The sequence below is a fragment of the Lytechinus variegatus genome, chromosome 19 (genome assembly GCF_018143015.1).
Source record: "Lytechinus variegatus isolate NC3 chromosome 19, Lvar_3.0, whole genome shotgun sequence".
NCBI lineage: Eukaryota > Metazoa > Echinodermata > Echinoidea > Temnopleuroida > Toxopneustidae > Lytechinus > Lytechinus variegatus.
This window is the reverse complement of record NC_054758.1, coordinates 18712501-18727199: the sequence shown is the minus strand read 5'-3', so window position 1 is coordinate 18727199 and position 14699 is coordinate 18712501. Positions and strand designations below refer to the sequence as shown.

The 14699-nt window shown below is 36.8% G+C and overlaps 1 protein-coding gene across 1 annotated transcript in view; it reads right to left on the bottom strand.

Annotated features, from left to right (window-relative positions):
- Positions 1 to 1820: 1820 nt before the first annotated feature.
- Positions 1821 to 14699, bottom strand: part of LOC121406048 (transmembrane protein 138-like) — a 14832-nt gene continuing 1953 nt past the window's right edge. Inside the window, exons 2-5 of the mRNA XM_041597055.1 lie at positions 8057 to 8193; positions 5887 to 6058; positions 4067 to 4142; positions 1821 to 3255 (exon numbers count right to left, since the gene is read on the bottom strand). Coding sequence (XP_041452989.1) covers positions 3146 to 3255; positions 4067 to 4142; positions 5887 to 6058; positions 8057 to 8181 — 483 coding nt within the window. The 5' untranslated portion in view covers positions 8182 to 8193 and the 3' untranslated portion in view covers positions 1821 to 3145. The remainder of the gene's footprint in view (positions 3256 to 4066; positions 4143 to 5886; positions 6059 to 8056; positions 8194 to 14699) is intronic.

The following is a 14699-nucleotide window of genomic DNA, read 5'->3' as shown; positions in this document are numbered from 1 at the left end:
TAAAAGACAGTAGTTGCAGCAAACAATTATTTCATAGGAAAGTCTTTTGAATCAAGGTTAATTGTCAAAATATCATCATAGATCTACAAGTAGACCTGGCACATTAATGCAAACTTATCTTTGTAAAATCATCAAATCTTTGCTCACAATCGATAATTCTGATAATCACTAACACATGTGTGGGACAGTGTATTAATATTGATTCGAAAAATACCAGACACTTGATGGAATTGCATGCATACTTTGCTCATGTCTCAACAACTAAACATTTTCTTCCAGAGCTACATGTACGCGTATTTGGCACATACATGTATTTACATACAAACACTTTAGTGGTATTTGGATTCTGATTGAACTCGTTTTGAGATTAGTGTTACCACAACTGAAATTTTATCTTCATGATTGTCTTTCAAAATATAAATTATACAATAAGCTCAACATTCACACTCTTCCATGTATCTATTTCTTTTTTAATACTTTAATTATTGATGTCATAACTGCATTTCTGTTTTTCAGATGCTTTTCAGATTGATACAAGTACTTGGCTCTTACCAAATCATTCAGATACCTTATACACGTGTGGAGCGTTGTGGCCCAGTGGATTGGTCTCCGGACTTTGAAACAGAGGGTTGTGGATTAAAATCCCAGCCATGGCGTAATTTCCTTCAGCAAGAAATTCATCCACATTGTGCTGCACTCAACCCAGGTGAGGTGAATGGGTACCTGGCAGGAATTTATTCCTTGAAATACCCCAGCGCTGTAAAAGGCTGCGGGGCTAAAGCCAGGGTAATAATATCCAAGTCCTTTGGAAGCGCATAGAGACGTTATTCATAATGTGTTATGCGCTATACAAGAACTGTCTATTATTATTATTATTATGCCAATCAGTTTCATTAGCCCTTCTATCTTAATTGTGATTAATACTGTGGGATTATTATAATACTGATTGAAGCATATTGTGAACTGATCTTCACCTCGGAATAGTCCACCAGATAGATCACATGATAAATGATGTATATTTGACCTAAAGTTCACCTTTACATTTACACCTTAATCTTTGATGAATAGCATTGGAAAGGAGCTACTTCCTGGTGGGTATTTCATAAAGCTGTTCGTAAGTTAAGAGCAACTTTAAGAACGACTGGTGAACCTTTCTTAAGCGTTTAACCATCATCAATGAATATACCATTTTCCACGAGAAATGATCACCAGTCGTTCTTAAAGTCGCTCTTAACTTAAAACACCTTTATGAAACGGCCCCCTGGACTAGTTGCGCTCTTGCCAGTAGTCACCCCTTGTCAGTATCTCCTCCAATTTGTCAGGGAATACTCCGACTAGTCAGGGACCTGTCTTAAAAAGAGTTACGATTGATCCATTCATCTCAAACTATATGGAAATCCAAAATGTCATAATTTTTTCTCCAGGAAATTCACATAATCATGTTATTTTTGTAGGAAATTTGCACAATGTCCTTTGTAAACAGAGAAGCACAGTGAATTTTCAAGAAAACAAATGTGCATCATAGCTGGAAAATATTTTGAAGACACATGCCTTTAAGATGTTGATGTTTAATACCGGATTTCACTAGTTGTGATTGATCAGATCAATCACAACTTGTTGTAAGACAGGGCCCCCATCTTTCAAAGAATCACTATTGATCCGATCAATCACAACTATGGACGGCCAGCAATGTCAACATGTATTATTCATGTTTGTTCAAAATATTTTCTACGATGTATATTCATGTATTCATTGTTTTCTTAAAAATGCACTGTGCTTCTCTGTTTGTGAAGGACATTGTGCAAATTTCCTACAAAAAAAAATTATGATTATGATGGATTTCCATAGTTGTGATTAATCGGATCAATCGTAACTCTTTGTAAGATGGGGAGAGATGTACTCCTGCTACAGCTGCCTCATCAAGATTAGCAGCTCCTGGTTAATCATTGGGAAGTTGAATTGCATTTGCAATCTGATTTTATGATCATTTTGTGTGACGGAAGCAATGTGCTAGGACTTGTTACGGCAAACTTGTAATCTGTGCTGATAGCCTTTTTTGTGTGTGTAGAACAGCTAATTTTGGTTTCAAATTTCAATTGAAAACCACTTCTGAAAAAAATGCAATGCAGTGATGACAGCAATAAAGCAAATGAAAAAAGTCAAAATACATCTTGGCTTTTCCAAAGGGCTAAATTATGAGAAAATATGAATATTGAACTTATCCTACGACTTTATATTTTGATAGACAAACTATTTGCTTGATTTTCTTGAAATCAATAAAATAACTGCCCACCTTACGATTTCCGCGACCTGGTTTTGGAATAAAATGTAGAATTTGATGGCAATGTTGAGGCGTGGAATATCATAATGTTCTAAATCATATGAATATCTAAGTTCAAATATGTGACTATGCTATCATCCGTATTAGAATAAAAGCAAATTCAATACACATGTATCTATTCACAATTACGTCATACTAATCGTACAATTGGCTTCGATTTGAAACTCATTTGGCCTTTACTTCAAAATAAAGGCTGGCAATTATCCAAAATTGTTATATTAGTATTCATACAGTTACTTTTCACCTAAAATAAAAGCACAACTTTAATTCACATTTTCAGAAAATTAGCAAAATGCGATTTGTTCCAAAATAGGATCATGGACAAGTCGTACGGGTTGCCTTTACATCTCATAACAATCATCGAGTGTAGTCCTTGCAGGATCTAATCCCATATTTTCTGTCTACCAATCCTGTCAGGATCAACTGTCACAGATACAGAAAGTGGAGCTTCTCTCTGCACATCAAACTTTTCTTCTACATTATCAGGATTTATAGAATTTATTCAAAGACATTGGGGGAAGCTGCTTGCATGCAATGTGACAATCCCAAAGCAAAATTTTTCAAATACATAACTCTGTTATTATTTAATGGATTTTCTTCTAACTCTCTTCATTATTTTTCTCAGTTTTCAAATGATTTATCATATCCAACATAGTATCTTGGTGGGTTTCCTCTCCATGAAAATCTGTTAGTCCAATTGCGCAGTACAAAAACAAATCAAGATTTGAGTGGCAAAAAGTTATAAATACTGTACATATATCACACTGAGATGGTGGGTGAAGGTGAGGGGAGTTAGGTCCTTTTTCATCTGACTTTGTCAAACTGTTCCCGGAGCCACCTAGAGTCGCGGTAGAATCGAGGATCTCCAAGCCGTAACGCCGTGCGCTTGTAGTAGTAGTAGTAAAATACGGCACCTAATGGATAGATGATATCATAGGGGATTTCATTAGGTTCATGTAATAAGAACACTATCCTCAACTACTCTGGATTGACAAAAATAATACTCTGCAACATTTTAATATTTCTAATTCAAGAATATGGATGGACAGATGACAGACAAATGGATGGACAGATGTGACTGTGATGCTTCAAAATGAAAACCATATGGCAAGAATTCACCAAAAACAGTCTAAATTTCGAAAAGAAATATGCGGGCAAATTTCTTTCCCATCTCCTGGACCATGGTAAACAGCATGACCTTAAGCAAGCTGACCGAGCTGCAATGGCCAGCACATCATAATTACAATGTACATGCCTGCACTACTAGTGCGCACAGCAGATGTTGATTTTTTCCCATGAGGCATTGCAAATTTCAGCCTGTCCGCTGCAATAGATAGATGGAGCACCATATTTTGAATCCATCAAATTGATTGCGAGTTTGTTGAAACACCCACTTGTAGCCCACATTGTATCTTGGTGAAGAACCAATGGACTTTGCAGATTCTGAGTAAATTCATCACACATGCTAAAATAAGTCCAACTCCTTATTATTCCAATAAGTCCAAAATGTGCAATTTAGGCACAAGGCACTATTAAAGTGCATGCTTCAATGCAGGCAGGCGATAAAACAAGAAATCTGCATCGTCCATGAGTTTGAACTTTGGCGAAATTAAAACGACTTTTGTGAATTTGGGCTTTTACGTCCAACTGATTCTCTCAAATATTCAGAAATAACAAAACATTTAATATATTATTAGCTCCCTTCCATTGTGGATTTATTCTTACCAACTCTTTGAAAGACATACAAGGCCTGGTATCCATTGTTCCAAATATACGCATCCACATTGTTCCATCTTAGCGTCTGCAGTACAAAGGGGAGAAAATGTTTTTATACTTCATGTCAAACAAGTCGAGTTGCAGAAGACAATACAAAATCACATATTTAACAGAGCTACAAACCATTAAAAGTAAAAAGTAGTACTCCAGAAGCTCAAATGTTATAATTCATATGCGCCACAACATAATTATTATAAATTTCTTTGGAGAGGTAATATAAAGAACAGATTCCTTAGTAAGAAATGAATCCTTTCTTCAAAGCTCAGATTCAAAATTATCTCTAATACTCTCTCTTTTGTGTAAAAACATGATAAATCCTAGAGGAAAAACCACAAGATCAAGTCAGTATTTAGAGGTATTGTTTAACTTTGTGAGCAGTCAATTAAAAAAAATCTCAAACCAAGATGAAACATGTGTACAAGTGCATGAATTAGAACTAATAAACCCTGAAAACAACCATTATTGAGAATGAAAAGCTAAAACTACAAGGCAAACCCTGATTTTGTAAATAGGTGTCTTATAGACGCCTACATGTAAATAGTACACATAAGTGTATGGGATGAAATTAAGATGGTGTTTCCAGTCACTTTATTTTTCAATTTTTGAAGCACTAAATAATTATTTTCGAACGCAATTTTTTCTGGGCTTCATTTTTGTAACATATCACAGACATAGGTGACAAGTGTGACCTAGCTCAGATTTTTTTAAAGTCAAACCAATGTTAACCAATCGCATGTGAATATACCATTTAGAGCGATGTACACAATGATACACAAACATGGGGATAATGAGCACCATTGGCCGCCTTTAGATGAGTTTGCCACAGCCCGATGTATTACTCTACAGTAAAAGCCAACACATATATTTGCTCTCAAAAGTGTAATAATCAAGGTCAAAAACATAATTTGACATAAAAATCATAGTAATTATTGTGGAGCGTTGTGGCCCAGTGGATTAGTCTTCGGACTTTGAAACAGAGGGTCGTGGGTTCGAATCCCAGCCATGGCGTAATTTCCTTCAGCAAGAAACTGATCCACAGTGTGCTGCACTCAACCCAGGTGAGGTAAATGGGTACCGGTAGGAAGTAATTCCTTAAAAAGCTGTGTGCGCTATGAACGCCTAGCTTAGCCGGGTAATATAGGAGCGCCTTGAGCACCTAACAAGGTGGATATGTGCGCAATATAAATACCCTATATTATTATTATTAATTATGACTTTTTCTTAATAGTTGGTAGCTCTGCATTTACGTAGATTTGGTGATTTTTACAGCTAGAATTCATCCTTAACTTTCATTCAAATATGAATCATCTTTTAATAAAGAAAGGGCTAATCTAATATCAAAACTTAAAAATACTAAGTATTCGCTACAACACAAACAGCAATTTCCCTGAAAAGAAAAACACTGATATGCAGTTTGCCATCCAGAAAGGAATTTCCCTTGTTATAAGGCAACCCAGAAGAGTATCAAACATATGACAATATTAGAACAAAGTTTTGGAGAGTACCATATTTTGCCTGTGGGATATTAAAACCTCATATCTCAAAATGCAACAATTTTTAGGACAGCTTGATAAAAATTCATTATGACATAGCATAAAAACGTAGCAACCTCCTTTTCAATCAAAAGCCTTTTCTACAGGAACTGGAAAGGAGACTTTTTCAGAATTTCAGACAAAATGAGGTAATCCACATTGCCCTATTCCTAAAATAAAGCTTTGTCCGAGCAGCCCCAGGATTTCACAGCCAAGGAGTTTTGATCAAAATCTTACCATTGTCCAAACATGCAGTCCGACACAAAGCATGAAATAAACAAAGACGATTACGATGGTGAATTTGAACTTGACGACGAGGTAGCCGACCAGCCCTGCCTGAAAGACGTAGGTGTTGAAGAACATGAGAAAGATGACAATGGTGGCAAAGATCTGAGCAATGTCTTGGATTCTGAAATGAAAATTAAAATACATGAAAAAGCATTAAAGAAACCCTTGAAACCTGTTGAATTCATGCAAAAGAAAGAACCCAAGATACAGATCAACAACAGTTGAAGAAGATTGAATGACAAGAGTATAATAATCGTGGGATCACTAATGCTATGCAGATCCTTCTATTGGCAATGCGACTAAAGATCTGTAATGGCAACACATGGCCGAATGCTCCATAACTTTTGTACAAATTCCACTTTATTTTTTCTTTTTATCTCCTCTATTACAAGATCAGGTGTTCTCTTAAATATATAGTTTCCACTGTCACGATTTGTGCCACGATTCAAACAGCGGCCTTCATCGTGGAGTAATCGTAGTGGTCATATCAGATCGTACATTATGTCGCGGCAATTGTACTGATCGTAGACAAATTCTGAACGGTTCAAACATGTTCGCATCAGTTACGAAAGGCCAATCGTGGCTTTCCTAAAGGATCACACGACAGTCAGAACGGGTATTATATTCAAGAACGTGAAATACAGGTTTCATATTACATATTTTGTATCAGGTTGAAAATTGTTTGTCCTGTTAAAATGGGCCAAAAAGTGACGTTTTAGGTTTTATCTTGAGTGTCTTACTGAAGTCAGGGGAGCATTTCATGAAAGGACTTGTCAGATGTTTTATCCGACAATTCCCACTTTATCCGACACTTACTATAGTAACAGTGCCTCTCAGCCAATCAGAATCAAGGAAAGATGTCAGATCTGACAACTTGTCAAACAAAAATTTCATGAAACACCCCCCTGGAATGATGTGTCTGATGAAATAATGAATGCACAAGTGACCAGTTTTATTGGTAGTAGTGGACAGCAGAGGCTGGGCCCAACCAGCACAGAACATTTTTGAGCACCACTGCATCTGTCCACCACTAATTTTAAATGATAATTCTTCCAAAACTAAGTACAAGCAAAAAGGAATTGCACTTGCATTCATTTCAATCTCTGACCTTGTTTTATATTATAAACATTCTTACCGGTTATATATGATAAATATCAGTTTATTTTCAAAGATTTGCTAATGTCAGATTGTTATAACATTGATGTTCACTTCAGTTTTTTGGCTTTAAGACCCACCAAACCGGCCTGAATTTTTTTTTTGAAATGCCATGAAATAGCGACCACCATTAAAATGGGTCTAGCTAGAACACTGCAAGTGAAATTTTCTCTTCTATTCTGAAAAAGGCATTTATCGAATTTATATCACATGACCAAGCAAGAAGATGTTCACATGTGACATCACAAACCTAAACTCTAATAGCACATTACAAATTACATTTGATTGATTTTGTCATTTCTTTACCAAGATGCTTCTTTTGTTTTTCTACTTTTATTAAAGCAACTTCAAGCTTGTCATATTTTCAAGCATTTTTGTTTGCTTACAATGGCACCCAATCTTCTGCTACTGATTTTATGCTAAATGATCTATGCCTGATTTATTGTCAATATATACTTGTTATTTATGTTATATCATATTGTTATGTAGAAGAAAAATGAATCAATCGAGTGGTAAATTGACCATTCATCTACTGCGAACTCGTCCACTCATCAAATGGTCTACTTTCATTTAGTCTAACGCAATTCCGTCCATCAACTTTCCTCTAACAACCATTTGGTCCAACTATTACTTCATCTAATCACCATTTTGTCTATAGATGACCATTTCGTCTCATATCCAGTTGGTCCAATATCCATTTCAGTTTCATTAATTTTGCACGATTAACACTTTGTCCAATTAGACCAGATGGTATATGGATTAAATGGCTATTGGACCAACTGGTTATTAAACGAAATGGTGAGTGGATGAATTGGCAATTAGACCAGGTGGGTATTGGACGAACTGATTGTAGACCAAATGATAGACGGTTTGGCAATTGGACGAACTGGCATTAGACGAATTGGAAATAAACCCTTTAAGTCAGGAACAACTTTCCCTTCAAAAAAAATTAAACACAACTTACATGAAGAGGACAAGCTGGGTGACATTGTCAAGCCTGAGAAGGTCACAGAATGCATTGATGAAAAGGTCTACAAACAGAAGAAAGTACTGCAGATACAGCACCCCTCGGTACTGCGACACTTGCATCTTGTGGATATCCTGGAAGACATAAGTACAAAGCAAAGGTGAGTAGAGTATGCTGCAGAATGTATGCTAATCAATCAGAACAGCTTGGTCAAAAGCTCTACAAACCAAACCAAATACTAAAATTTAATATGATTATAAATAATTATTATAATTTAGCCCAAGTCATAACGATTATTTTAAAACCGGTGCTTGACAGCTTTAATTCGATCGAACATCGATGCATCAAATTTTGAAGGCGGAAAAAATCAAGCCAATTTTTTTTTTCCTGCGACAGTCGAGCCGATGCGCTATATAGCTATGCACGCAATAGCACTGCTGGGTGAGCGTTGCACAAGCAGATGACAGAGCAAAGTTCGTTTGTATTTTCCATGATCACAAAACACAAAAAAAGCCGGGGACCAATGCAGTCATGCAGAATTCTTCCCGAAATATCTTCAACAATGATATTTGCAGATGTTTAGTTTAAAATGGAACAATATTAAAGACATGAATCACGCAGAGTTGATCCGAATGATTTTCATTCAACTAGCATTCACAGTCCAGACTCGCACACACCTGGCCCCATTCGCAGCCCGTATACTCACTCTCCCGAAACGACAGGCGTGCTTGCCATCGCAGCAAACAAGTGCAACCAGCAGAGTGCAAACTTTCCTGAGATTGTGTACTTTCACTTTAATCTAAAATTAGCTCCAAATTGATGGGAATACATATAATAATACATAATTTTCTCCTGATGGTCACTGGAATTGGTATTCAATGCTGATATAATGACTGTGAGGAAAGATTGTGGAATATTAGTTGTTTTAAAATAAATTTTGAGGCATCGCATTACTAGCACTAGCACTCAGCAGTATGGTTGGAACTACCCCTTATCGACCACCTAATCTTCTAAGCATCGTATCTGCGAAAATATTCATCAATGTTACCCAGTTTTCGTCTCATTTGTGCAGAAAATTAAGCAGATCAGATTCCCATGTTTCGCACGGCGACTCCGATTCAATCCGCGTATATATCGACGAACAACGAATATGATGATTTTAGATTTGCTCATTTGCACCCATCTTTTGAAACCGACCACCTGCGATACACGGCGTTTACGGCCAATTCTTGTCGCGGTGGCGAAATATTTTGACTCTTCCAAATCAGTTCTATGATGTCAACATGCTAAATGATCGTCTCACTACTTCCATTGCGAGCTCCGGCACATGATTCGACGATTGACGACGGATATTTGTTCTAAAGCCGTTTCCTATCGGATTTCTTGGTTTTTCAGCAGGATTAGGGTCTGGTCAATACAATTTTGAATAATTCTACTAAATTTCTACTTTTTGTTGCTTTTTTCTAGTAAAATCGTTTCTTACCGTTTCTATGAACACTGCGCCTACTCTCCTGCGCGTATCGTTTGTAATACGCAATAATTTTAACGCACGCAAGGTGGTTGGTTTCAAAAGAGGTGGGGCCGATTGCACGAAAGGGTCTTTGCAAGGACCAGTAGAGGCACACGGCCAATATTGGAGACTCTTTCCAATAGGGGAGACAATCTCCCACATTTGAGACTTTCTTTTCAAAAGAACAAAAGAAACAACACCAACAAAAGCATGATTTTTTCCACCCAAAATTTTGTCTCACTGAGGTCAGAAGCCCATTTGTTCTGTGTGTGATTGACAACAAAAATCCTTATCAAAACAAAAGTAGACGGTGAATTTATAAAGTAGACAGTGAAAAGGGCTAATTTTTCATGAGGAATCTTCCTATTGCCGCAAATGTAAACAAAGGAAATTGGTCTCCAAAACTGGAGACTGTCTCTGAAATTGGATAGGCCTACCCAAATTCTTCACAAAAGTCTCTGATATAGGAGATAATCTCCCACATTGGAGACAGTCTCCAATATTGGCCGTGCGCCTCTACTGAGGACCGTCTTTCGTGTCGCCCATCTTTTATGATGCGCCATGTGAAACGCATTTTAAATAAATCATCTGCAAACATATTTCATTCGTCCATTAAAATTAACAAAATAATTGTTTATAAAATGATGTGATATATCATGAAATTGTATAAATTTGATTTAAAAGCAAGCTAACGAATCTTATTCTTTATCATAAATTTCAGAAACATCCCGCTTATAGCGTATCATAAAAGATGGGCGACACAAAAGACGGTCATTGGAAAGACCATTTCGTGCAATCGGCCCCTGGTCGATATGTGGTAGGCCTAGTCTCACCATACCGTATGCGGCAGGTTTTTTGGCGCTAATGCAGTTTCGCACCGGCCGATTACCAGCACACCTAATCACCAATACTTGTTCCCAAATGTCATGACAAGTCTCTCAGTCACATTTCGATGTCAATATATCCACCACTTTTCAAAATATTGTGATCGGGAATGGCTGTATTTCGGCTTCGATCTCAACGTCGTTGATCGACACGGCATAGACGTCATCGCTTCGCGGATCGCTTGCCTTGGATTCACCGTGCACCGTAATGTATTGATATGAACTGAAGTTAGCAACCAAATCATGCGAAAATGTGGCGAACAAACTGCCAGCATGCCGCATGCGAATCTATGTTCGCAGGAATGGTTGCTAACTTCAGTGATGAGGTATGCTGGTAACCGGCCGGTGCGAAACTGCATTAGCGCCGGGGTTTTTTAGACTTAAAGTTTAGATAGACTCTAGTCTAGAGCTCTAGGTCTAGGGCCCTAGGCCATAACTCCTTAACGAATGGCCAAATTTTCTGATTTTTTTTTGTTGCATTTCTCAAAGACCTTTCATTTGATTTTTTCGGCATTATCGTGATCCAAGTCCCCGGTGACTCGGATCCACGGACAATTTTTCACAACGTAAAACATGTCCTACCTGTTTCTACCAACCTCCATCGTAGGTGTGTGACTTGTCTCTTTTCAGTCTCCACCAAAGATTGTAGAGCGCCGCGTACGCGAGCTCTACAATCTTTGGTCTATCTTCACTTTATTGGCGTTATGAATCAGATCGAATTGCATCTATATACTTCTTTTCAATCTCTATTGCTTTAGTTAGTAAATTAGTACTTTTCATATAAATAAATCATGATTATATTCATCTTTTTATGTTTCCCACACTATGAAATTTGCTTTATTTCGTTTACATTTTTACTAAATAAATCGGCCCCTATGGCCTCGAACAGTCTCAATTGCTTTATTTCGTTGATTCCTAATTTACTAAATAAATCAGGATTGAATCATCTTTTCAATCTCCATTGCTTTATTTCGTAAATCAGTACTTTTCATATACATAAATCAAGATTATATTCATCTTCTTATGTTTCCCACACTATGAAATTTGCTTTATTTCGTTTACATTTTTACTAAATAAATCGGCCCCGAGTATATCCCTCTTCTGCAGACATTGCTTTATTTCGTTTATCCCTAATTTACTAAATAAATCAAAATTGCATCTACTTCTTTTCAGTATATATAGGCTTTATTTCATCGTACTTTTTAATTATGCTATGAATAAATCTCGATCATGATATGTTTGTCAAGATTATGCTTTATTTCGTCTATCACGTTTTTACTAAATAAATCAAAATGCATATCTCTCTCTTAACTGTCTCCATTGCTTTATTTCGTAAGGTACGTAAAAAAAAATGTCGGTCTATAATTACTCCTCGTGATTCAAGTCCCCCTTCATCCGAATTAAACCACTGTGTTACTTGTTTCCTATTTTCGATGATGAATTATTAAGATCAATAGAATTGAATTAAAACAGTATACTACTCCTCGTGATCCAAGTCCCCTCTCCTAAAAATACAAAATGGGAAATTAACCCGTTGATATATTCATCTACCCCTCATTTCCCTCCTCTTCAAAACCACTCTGCCACTTTTAGACAGTTTCCTAGAGATGATTAATAAATATTTTCGATAATAAGAATCATTAAAATCAATGAAAATCACATTAAAGACACTATTTAACTGTCTAAAGAAGTTTGAATTAAAACAGTATACTACTCCTCGTGATCCAAGTCCCCTCTCCTAAAAATACAAAACGGCAATTAACCCGTTGATATTCATCTACCCCTCATTTCCCTCCTCTTCAAAACCACTCTGCCACTTTTAGACAGTTTCCTAGAGATGATTAATAAATATTTTCGATAATAAGAATCATTAAAATCAATGAAAATCACATTAAAAACACTATTTAACTGTCTAAAAAGTTTGAATTAAAACAGTATATACTACATGTACTCCTCGTGATCCAAGTCCCCTCTCCTAAAAATACAAAACGGCAATTAACCCGTTGATATTCATCTACCCCTCATTTCCCTCCTCTTCAAAACCACTCTGCCACTTTTAGACAGTTTCCTAGAGATGATTAATAAATATTTTCGATAATAAGAATCATTAAAATCAATGAAAATCACATTAAAGACACTATTTAACTGTCTATAAAGAAGTTTGAATTAAAACAGTATATACTACTCCTCGTGATCCAAGTCCCCTCTCCTAAAAATACAAAACGGCAATTAACCCGTTGATATTCATCTACCCCTCATTTCCCTCCTCTTCAAAACCACTCTGCCACTTTTAGACAGTTTCCTAGAGATGATTAATAAATATTTTCGATAATAAGAATCATTAAAATCAATGAAAATCACATTAAAGACACTATTTAACTGTCTAAAGAAGTTTGAATTAAAACAGTATATACTACTCCTCGTGATCCAAGTCCCCTCTCCTAAAAATACAAAACGGCAATTAACCCGTTGATATTCATCTACCCCTCATTTCCCTCCTCTTCAAAACCACTCTGCCACTTTTAGACAGTTTAATAGACATGATTAATGAATATTTTCGATAATAAGAATCATTAAAATCAATGAAAATCACATTAAAAACACTATTTAACTGTCTAAATACTCCTCGTGATCCGAGTCCCCTTCCCGTGTTAAGTTCGTCCAATTTCCCATAGGAGGGGACTTGGATAACGAGGAGTACTATTACTCGTGATCCAAGTCCCCTATCCTAAAAATACAAAACGGCAATTAACCCGTTGATATTCATCTACTCATTTCCCTCCTCTTCAAAACCACTCTGCCACTTTTAGACAGTTTAATAGACATGATTAATGAATATTTTCGATTATAAAAATCATTAAAATCAATGAAAATCACATTAAAAACACTATTTAGCTGTCTAAATACTCCTCGTGATCGGAGTCCCCTTCCCGTGTTGAGTTTGTCTACTTTCCCATAGGAGGGGACTTGGATAACGACTAATACTACTCCTCGTTATCCAAGTCCCCTCCTATGGGAGATTGGACGAACTTGACACGGGAAGGGGACTCCGATCACGAGGAGTATTTAGACAGTTAAATAGTGTTTTTGTGTGATTAATTTTGTCTTATTGTTTTGATCATTGCTTCATCAACTAGGAAGAATATACCGCCACAGGAGAGAAAAGAAAAAGACTGATTTTGTCGTTTGAAAAAGTGTCCGAGTCAGTTGTTTTTGTGTCAATGGGAAAACGTGTGGTGGAAGGAAGTCCCCGCTCAGTGAGAAGCTTCGCACAGTTTCGCATCGCGAACAATGAATTTCTTTTGAAAATCTTCCAACCGTGGATTCTATTGAAAGATTGCTGATATTTGAGGTGTGTCTCAAGTTTGTCCGGCCATATCGTGAATGCTGACTCCGGAGCCATAAAGTATACAGTACCTGAATTTCACTAAGCACGACTACGCCTCGTTGACTTTCAATAGATTTATTTCGTTCAATGCAAGCTCACTCAGCTTGCTCTCCGCGGACAAGACTCTCGCACGTGGGACAATTTCTCCGTTGACACGACATTGCATGATAACTCTCGCATCATCACACCCCAAATCATAATGGATCATCCCAGATGATATGATATCATACACAGTCACACACAATAATTTTCAGCGTACTATTACTTTATCTTCCTTTTTGACTCCAGCGCGTGTTATTGTGTTGCCAAACCCATTGACGGAGCCAAAAAGGAGGATAAAACCTAGAATCTTAGTTTTATCGTTCTTTTTGGCTCCGTCTATGGGTTTTGGCCACGCGATAACACGCGATGGAGTCAAAAAGGAAGATAAATAATAAGCTTGTTGAAATTGTAGTGGATGGATAGCCAACTGTCTAAAAGTGGCAGAGTGGTTTTGAAGAGAAGGGAAAAGAGGGGTTGATGGAATATATACAGGTTAATTACCGTGCGTATCATTAAAAAAGTGGAGTCAAAAAGGAGGATAAAGATATAGACAGTTTGAATTGATTTATTTAGTGGATAGCCTACTGTCTAAAAGTGGCAGAGTGGTTTTGAAGAGAAGGGAAAAGAGGGGTTGATGGAATATATACAGGTTAATTACCGTGCGTATCGTTAAAAAAGTGGAGTCAAAAAGGAGGATAAAGATATAGACAGTTTGAATTGATTTATTTAGTGGATAGCCTACTGTCTAAAAGTGGCAGAGTGGTTTTGAAGAGAAGGGAAAAGAGGGATTGATGGAATATATACAGGTTAATTACC